The 9174-nt window shown below is 41.8% G+C and overlaps 1 protein-coding gene across 1 annotated transcript in view; it reads right to left on the bottom strand.

The window, feature by feature from the left end:
* ntn1a (netrin 1a) overlaps positions 1-7265 on the bottom strand; it is a 66243-nt gene extending 58978 nt beyond the window's left edge. Inside the window, exons 1-2 of the mRNA XM_083929135.1 lie at positions 7143-7265; positions 5890-6950 (exon numbers count right to left, since the gene is read on the bottom strand). Coding sequence (XP_083785261.1) covers positions 5890-6913 — 1024 coding nt within the window. The 5' untranslated portion in view covers positions 6914-6950; positions 7143-7265. The remainder of the gene's footprint in view (positions 1-5889; positions 6951-7142) is intronic.
* Positions 7266-9174: the final 1909 nt, after the last annotated feature.

Here is a 9174-nt window from a genome sequence, read left to right as displayed (position 1 = left end):
ACACTCACACACAAAATATATACAATCCCAGTATATGTACTCAAATGGACATTTCAACACATATATGCGGAGCCCTGTGCTCCCAAAACTGCTACAGTTTTGTCATGATACTGGATTTCTTACAGTGTGTGTGTGTGTGTGTGTGTGTGTGTGTGTGTGTGTGTGTGTGTGTGTGTGTGTGTGTGTGTGTGTGTGTGTGTGTGTGTGAGTGTGTGTGTATGTGTTTGTGTGTGCGCACAAGTGCATGCATGTGTACATCTGTGTGTCTTGGTTACAGCTACTTGTCATACCGTACCGTCAGCCTTGCTTACAGTACGTGCTGGCTCAGTGGCCATGTTTCTGTCTGTCTGAGAGATATAACAGGTCTCAATATCTAAAACAGAAGAGTGAGCCGGTCGTCTGGACCATGGGCAACGGATTTTGCAGCGGTTTACAAAACGAGCCATAAACACTGATAAGAGCTCAAGAAAAAGAAATTCTTGGAGTGAGAGAGAGAGAGGCCATTCCCCCCTGTTTGAACTAGCGGCCTAAGACTGTGTGTGTATGTGTGTGTGTGTGTGTGTGTGTGTGTGTGTGTGTGTGTGTGTGTGTGTGTGTGTGTGTGTGTGTGTGTGTGTGTGTGTGTGTGTGTGTGTGTGTGTGTGTGTGTGCATGCCTACAGGTGTATGCATGTCAGTAGGAAGAGGTGAGTGCTGACTGAAGAAGTGAAGGTGAGGAATAGGAAGACAGTGCAAAGTGCAAAGCTACTCTGTCATTTTATTCCCAGCTTTGTTTGCCGGCACTAACGACGCATCCCGCCGGTACCTTTGAAGATGAAGGATGCCGGTTTATAAAGGTGCATGAAGAGCTGCTCAAACATTAACCAGACCTTCAGTCGTGTCTGAAGGGAACCACACGAACATGACAGCAACGAGACATCTGAGTAAAGAACTGCAGAACATCTTTGTTCCTCAACTGACTTGATTTAGTCTTAGAGAGAAGCATCACTTCTCTGCGTAAACAAGCGTAGAATGATACATGTCTGACCGGTGGGAATATACAAAAATACAGTTGATTCTGCCTTCTGTTTTCAAGACTTGATTATGGATTGGTTGCCATTATCTGATATATGCAGAATGACTGTAAATACTTCACCCAAGTAAGCAACAATGATCTTAATGGAAAAATCCACCTGCTTATAGTTTAACTGACAGATATTAGATCATTTTCAGCAACTAGTTTTTTCTACAAATTTGCACATTCAATAACATTGCTTAAAGGTCTCCTATTATAAAAAGGGAGATTTCCATGTCTATGTTGTCTAACAAAGCAGGTCAAGGTGCAATATAAATACAGTGAAAGTATCAAAATGCGCAATCCACAGAGAAATGCACACAGTCTGTATTCAGAAACTGTGCCTTCAAACGAGCCTTCAGGACTTCTGTACAGTTGCACCTATTTAGGGCACAATTTACATTTCTGTATTTTCTATGCTGCATTCCTCCATGTATGAGATTTAAAAGTTGGTACACAATGGTTGGAAAGAAACCCTCAGATTCTTTGAAATTGATTGTTGCTGATACCGTTCCTGCAAACTTTTCTATTATGGAACTCTGCTGTAGCTCTTATGGAATTATCTTAAATCTCATTAAGGTTCGGGTAGTCGTCTATGAAAATAGGAAAAATATAACACTATACATCAGTTTGCACACAGCTGTTTTTAAGTGTTATTTATGTTTGCTTGAACATTTTTGTTTGAGGCAATATCCAGCTCTAGTCAAGGCCCTCAGACGCGTTCAACATTTTTCTATGGAGGATTTCTTTTTCTTTACCAGTTGGAAGCACACTCACATATCATTGCATTTTGGGTGGAACCCTTGTTTGTCAAAAAACATAATTTTTTCAGGAACGTGAGTTTTGCTGACAGTTTTAGAATCCAATGGAATTACAAGATTTATTCACAAGCTCTTTTTAATATTTTTCATTTGTCAAAACACAGAAGTAAAGACTGACCAATAGCATTGATTTATGAGGAAGAAGAAAAATGACAAAATACGGAGACGCAAGGTTGCCGCTAGTTTTGTCGATACAAGTGGCCGTGGTTTTAAAACGGAATTCTTTTAATGGATATCAAATCAACCATGTCAACTTTTCTGCTCCTGTTGGTCAGTTGCCTCTGAACAGCACCTGGGAACATTTGAGTGGGACTGCAGTTTGGATTTTGATAAAGTGACACACAACAAGCAGCAGCACTGTTCAAATCATCCTGCTGATACTGGGCTTGACTCCTCATGTGCAAACAGGCATAAAGGAGTAATAGCAGCGAGACTGGGAAGAAGCGAGCTGATATATCTCTCCCAAGTCACTGATATATTACAGTACCAATGCACCAAGAGAACTCTGAATTTCTAAGTGGAAGAAAAAGTTTCTTCCTGTCCAAGCAGCCTTAACATTCCCACTGGCCCAATAAGGGGCGCCTGGAAAGAAAAGACAATTGTCAAAACACTCTGCTGGCCCACAGACCATGGAAATGTCACTCCACTATATTTCCCTGTTCCTCTCCTCACACATTTCCCTCATCATACTCCCCCTCTTTTGCTTACCTCCATCTCTTTCATTTTCACTATTGTCGTCCTGCTCCATCTTCAGCCCCTCCTTCTGTCCCTTCTTCTCGCTGTGGTGCAGTCCCCTCATTCTGCATGCCTTCAAGCTGTCTTTTTAATCTGCCTGAATTATTCAAAACACTTCCTCCTCTTTCTTTTTCTTTTTAACCCAACACGTCAAGTAAACTGCACAAACCTGAAAACTGGGGGATGAAAATAACATTTTACAGTTAATTTGTATTAAAATAATTTATCTCCAGAGGGGAATTTTGCAGCTGTCTCTCGCCTATGAAGCCCGCAGGAGCATCCTGACAGGCCATGGTGCAGTCATGATTTTATCACAGCAAAAGTAGAGACATTTCCCTCTATCGTCACTGCAAACCCAGATTAACACCTCTAAACTGAGACTGAAAGAGGTCTCTATTGTGCCTGCGGTGCTGATGATTGAACCCATTGCATTAGAATCTTTTCCTTTTTTGCTGTGAAGAGTCAATAACCCAAATGGATCGAAGCGCACACTCAGGAGCGTCCTTTAAGATCCTGATGGAAGTAATCAGCAAAGAGCACTTAAAGAGAAACATGATGTGTGTTCAAACGTGCATTTGTGAGATTCTTCACAAAGGATCAGGGAATATCAGGAGTCAACAGCTTGCGTCAGTTCCGAACCACATAGTGCCAGACCTTTTATTGCACAGAGAAACAATCCTGTGATCACTCCATCCTTATGAGAGTCCAGAGACACTCAAGGTGCTGTCAATAAAGGGAGTGCAGTGACAAACTGTTCGACATCTGTGTGATAATCACTAAAGACCCACTAAATACATCCATCCATATAACACACCTCCTTCCGTTGTTCACTGCCCTTACTGAGGTGTGATTTCTTCTTCTCATCAAGATTATACATATGCTTTTGTACACACACACACACACACACACACACACACACACACACACACACACACACACACACACATAATCTACAATGTGGAAAATTATGCATTTTGCTTACAACATGATGGATGCACTGGCTTTTATGGCTCCATTATGAAACGTGTTAGATGTGTGCCGGTCCAGTAAAAAATAGTGTCATGGATATAGATGAAAGAAAACAATTTATTTATATGAGTTAAGGAGTTGTGCCTAAACTGATTCTACATGTTCTGTAGATCATGTAGATCACAATAGCTGTCTTTACATGTTTGAATGAATGAATGCTGGGATTTTCACTACAGCAGTCTTTATTACTGAGTTACAATGTTGGCCAAATAACAATTTAAAGTTGTGTTGCTTGATTCTTAAATGTAATGAAGACGGAGGAAGGAGGAGGAGGAATGGACATCTTTATCAGTGCCTAAGTTTATATTTATCTACTATTTTCTTGCTCTCATTTCATTGTGTTCTCTCTGTAAATCACTTTGCAATAGTGCCACATGTGTAAAATATATGATTTTAAATTCAGTCAGTTGGCCTCTATATTAAATAAGCATACAGACGGGCTTTGGCTACCTGAGTGAAAACACACATTAAGCATCAGTTTCATTGCTTTTTCTCTTAAACACACCACGAGTGTCTCAAGAGTCACACCCAGTATGTACAGAATGTAGACATTTTCACTAAACTATGCCTGTTGATTGAGCAGTGCCCTCACATCTGCAGGAATATGTCAAAGCTTTAGAAACGCCAGCAAACAAAAACCTTTTAAATGGCTGCCATGTGTCAAAGTGGCTGACATGTGCCGTGCCTGTCAAACAATATAGAGCCTTTTTTTCTCTGCAGACCTGCAGCAGAATGGGAAATAGAAAAAAGGGAGTCACACTGAGGTTTTAGTTTCAGTTTCTATCATCAACATCTTTCTGCCTCTCCTTCTGTTTCTCAAACAGTTCCTCGTCATCCTCTCCACTGTATACAGTACACCGTCTTGGTTTCTCTGCAATCGTCACGTTTCAAACATTTTCCTGTCCAATAATTACGATAAAATGAAACTAAGTGGGGGGAAAGCCATATTCCTACAACACTAATACAGCAACATAATTCAGTAATTTCATCCACCTGTACAATCTTTCTATCACTCGTATTCTTTTCTTAGATAGTAGATACATCCCAAGTCTTAAATTGACAGAAGCCTGTCGAGGATTCTGCAGTATCTGCCATCTCCTTGTACCTGTGCCAGGTTGTAATGAAACTACTGAAACTACCGTAACTTTAAGCAGCATCACTGAGCAGCTGATAAAACATGTCAGACACAAAGTGCAGCAGCATAGATATGATCAGGGATGTGTTTTTGTTTTTTATTGTTACACCTGCTCTCTTTTTAGGATAGAAAATCTGGTTGTGCAGCTTGGAGCTGATATTTACATTTTCTCAGGTCTTTTTTCCAGCAAATAAAAAAAGCTAATAAAAGTAATTTTTAATATATATTTTTTTATATTTAAAACATATAATCAATGCAATAAAATTAGAACCAATTAGCATTTTATCAAATGTACAATTGGGAAAAACGAATATATTATAAGAATGTAATAAATTATTATGTTATACATTTATCATGATAAATCTAGATTCGTATTCTCAACCGCAACACCTGCCATTTTTATACATCCTTTCAGATTGATTTTGATGTGGAAAATTATCATGCGGTAATAATAATTTAAAAAAAAGGTTTGTTGCAGCATTCTTCGGATAAATAAAAAGGCATCGCTTAATTGCAGCGGTAAAGTCGAGCTCTGAGAAATGTTCCTGTGGACGGATGATTAGGATCGGTGGTCCCGTTTGAGGTGGTTTTAAAGCCTCCATTATGGCCTGCTAATAGGGAAGCTAAATGGACTTTCAAATTGCATTTCAGAGTCGCATGTGACTCAAACCCAATTTTATGCTTGTAGACGAGCGGTCACAATGTTAGAAAAAAAAATGTGGCTTTGCTGTGGTTTTGTTTAAAGGGAGTGTTCAAGTTTGGTTTAATGAACCGAAGCTGTAAAATTAGTCTTATATTACCCATGAAATATAACACAATTATTATTAACCCATTCATTTCATTATTATTATTATTATTATCATCATTTTACATTAAAAAAAAAACATCAAACGCACAATTTTGCATGAACAAATGTCACTGATTTTATATTCATCTATCCGTCTATAGGCCTGATCTCATTTTCTATGATCATAAAATATTTCTACTGTAGCCGATTGTTTATGTCAAAAAAATCACACCAATTAATCCAGCTGCCATAAAAAAAGGCTAAAATGTATCACATGTTCAGCATCAGAGACAGCCGCTCCTGGAGGGAGAACGGTGGTTTGGACTTACCGACACACTCGTTGGCCTCCCTGGCTGTGGCTCTCTGCCATGGTCTGTCGTAGTGGAAAGGTTTGCACCTGTCGCACTCCGGCCCGGCGGTGTTGTGCTTGCATTCACACACCAGACTCCCGTCCCGGTCCTTTACGCACCGAGACGCGTGCCCGTTGCATTTGCATCTCCCTCCGACTTGCAGGTCCGACACCGCGTAGAAGTACGAGTCCCGGGCCAGCTCGGAGTCGTCCTCGTTCTCGTCGCCGAAAGTGTGCAACCGGCTGAAGATGACTTTAATGTCGGTGGCTGTCACCCAATCCTGCAGCACCGGGGAGTTGTCAAAGTCGTGCGCCGACGGTCTGCCGTCCAGCGTGCTGAAGGCGATGAGCCCGCCGGTCAGAGGGTACATGTCGGTGTGGGAGTCCGTGCAGACGGCCTCCTGCTCGTTTTGCTTCGTGATAACGGCCCTGTTTGGCTTGTTATACATCTTTCTACACTGAGCCGAGTAGAATTGAAAGGGCACCCACGTTTTACCGTAGTCCATGGACTTGTAAATAACCATGGATTCAGGTCGAGGCGAGCAGAACTGCAGGCTCACGTAAGTGACTTCAAACTTCTTGCCGAGGGATAGAGTCAGGGTGACATTTTGCGGGAACTGGATGAAGTTCTCGGACTGCCAGCAGGTGAGATTGTGCGGGTTATTGAGGTCTGTCAGGTACGCCGGAGGGTGGTATTTCTTGGGGTCCGAGGCGTCGCACGTGTGACAGTTCCTGGTCCTTTCGTCCCCTTTCTCCGCCGATGTCACCACGCAGTAGCGGCTGGGAGTCTTGCCGCAGGTGCTGGAAACCTTCACTTCCTTCCCAAAGGCGGAGTTGACGAAGTCCGGGATGCATCGCCGCGGGTTGCCGTGCTCGTCGTAGCAGGGGTCCGGCGGAGAGGTCTGCGCCGCAAACAAGCTCATCCCGTAGCCGCCGAGGGCGCTCCGGCACGACAGGGACGCGGCGAGGAGCGCAGTCAGCACAATATCCACAGCCCTTATCATGGTAGGTTCCCCTCGGTCCCCAAGTAGGCTTTCTCTGCTGCTGGAGGAGAAAAGGGAAAGCAGCGAGAGTGTGAGAAGAAAGAGAGTTAAGTTTGGTGATGGCAAAGCATTCTGCAAACATTTCACATAAACACTGAGACAAGAATTAGTATCTGACAGTGATGTAAAAGTAACATTCACTCACACCACATGTATGCCAGGTTTTGTGAAATTCCGACAAAGCCTTTACCTGAGATTTTTTTTTAAAGATGTCAAAATACCATCGATGTTAGGCTACTTTTCTCTAGCAGGCTTCTGTCACAGCCTCCTCCTGTTTTCTTGTTTGTTTCTCCAAATCTCCTGCGTAAAAATTAGATGAGCGGCTGGATTTAGGAGTCGCTAGTGTCCTTATAGCAAGTCCCACTCCTCCTGCCGGTCTTTTCACAATCTCTCTCTCTCTCTCTCTCTCTCTCTCTCTCTCTCTCCCTCTCTCTCTGTCTCTCTCTCTCTCTCTCTCCGATCTCTTGCTCGGCACAGCTTTAGATCAGCTCATCTCGAGGGGTGACACCAGGCGGAACAACGACATCCACTGGTGGCGCATCAGAAGATTTGACGTGCGCAGCCAGACGCAAGTTACCGCAGTAGAAAGAGAAAAGAATTCGGCATTGATACAGTGATTGCCACACCTTCATCTGAACAACACCTGATAGGGCCGTGGAGTTAAATCAGCGGGATGTGCAGTAAAGCACATTAAGCAAAAACTATTAGTTTAATTACCTCAAATGACAGTCAAATGATATTACACTTTTCACAGTTTACATAAAAAGCTCGAGGCAGGCAAAGTGATAATATCCCGATGTTGATGAAGTATGTAAGGGACTATACATATAATTAAGGTACATCGTTAAATATCTAAGACGGTATTATTAGCACCATGTACTCTATATTTATCCACCTAAATTAATTGAAGATTGGCAGTTGTCGAATAAAAACATTCATTCAAAATAAAATATCCTAAACACTAAAATGCTGCGTGAAACAGTTTGCAGGTATTATTTTTTCCCCGGCATGACGTTATTTTCTTTCACTGAAAACCAAACCCCACATTGGAAGTTCATTAGAATATGGAATGACACTAAACGCTTCTACTCACATGCAAATATCAGGTCTTGAAAATATTTGTATGCCTCCTGTAGTGTGCCTCTCTCGTGCAGCCCAATCTGGCGCAGCTGCAGCTTCACTAACCTGTTGGATGCAGCCGATACAACTAACATCGCCATCTTGCGTCCGTAGAAAGCAACACCACCTGACACTGCAGCGAGCGGTGTCTTCGACTTTTCCCAGGCGGTGGAGGCATAACACCGTTTAGAGTGGGCTGCTGTAGACTGCTGAGTGAATGGGATCTTAAGTGGGAAAATAAAGCCATAACGTACACCTTAAACCATATGCTACATAAGATAAGATAAAAAAAATCCTTTATTGGTCCAGCAGATAACAAAAGCATAATAGCGTATTTATTATTATTATTTGTAGTAGTAGTAGTAGTAGTATTACTATACAACAACAACAAAAACAACACTAATCTGGATTATGAGAGTTGGTTTATAATACTGCCACACATACAAAACCACACAAGTCAACAGTTGCTATGATACCAATAACTATTTTGCATTCAATTGAATTTTGTAAGAATAAATGACTTCCTTTATCTGGAAATCAACCGATCCTGCTCAGGCTCACACAATGCCTCCATAAGAAAGCTGAGTGACAGAGAAGTTAAATGTAAAAAGTTGTTGTAGAGACTTTTAGAAGACATTTAAATATACATTGTTGCGTCTCAGATGCTGCTAATATAGGCTACCATAGCAACCGCATACCACTTTGCAGTTCTGAAACATTTCATCAGGTTTGTCTCTCTGTTCAGAGTACTGCTCTTTATCTACATTTTCTCTAACTTTAGTCAGTAACCTTCTTTGTGCCCCCTTGTTTTTATCCAATCTCAACCTGGCTTGGTTTGCCTCTCTGCTGCAGTTGCTGTCATTTAGCCATTTTCCTGACAACATATCCCTTTTTTTAGAGAAGCCCTCAGTGCCTGGGATAACTTGCCTGGCTGCAGGTTTGGTTTGTAATTGAAACAAGAGGACCAGCACAATATATGATGTCTCGTGGCAAACTGATATGTACTTTTATTCAGGTGGCATCAAGCAACCACTGAAGGGAGAGCAGTAGGAGAGTGTATTAAGTTTTGGTTACTAGTCCTGCACACCCATATCATAACTACA

The sequence above is a fragment of the Echiichthys vipera genome (assembly GCF_963691815.1).
Source record: "Echiichthys vipera genome assembly, chromosome: 2".
Lineage (NCBI taxonomy): Eukaryota > Metazoa > Chordata > Actinopteri > Perciformes > Trachinidae > Echiichthys > Echiichthys vipera.
This window is presented reverse-complemented; position numbering and strand designations above follow the sequence as displayed.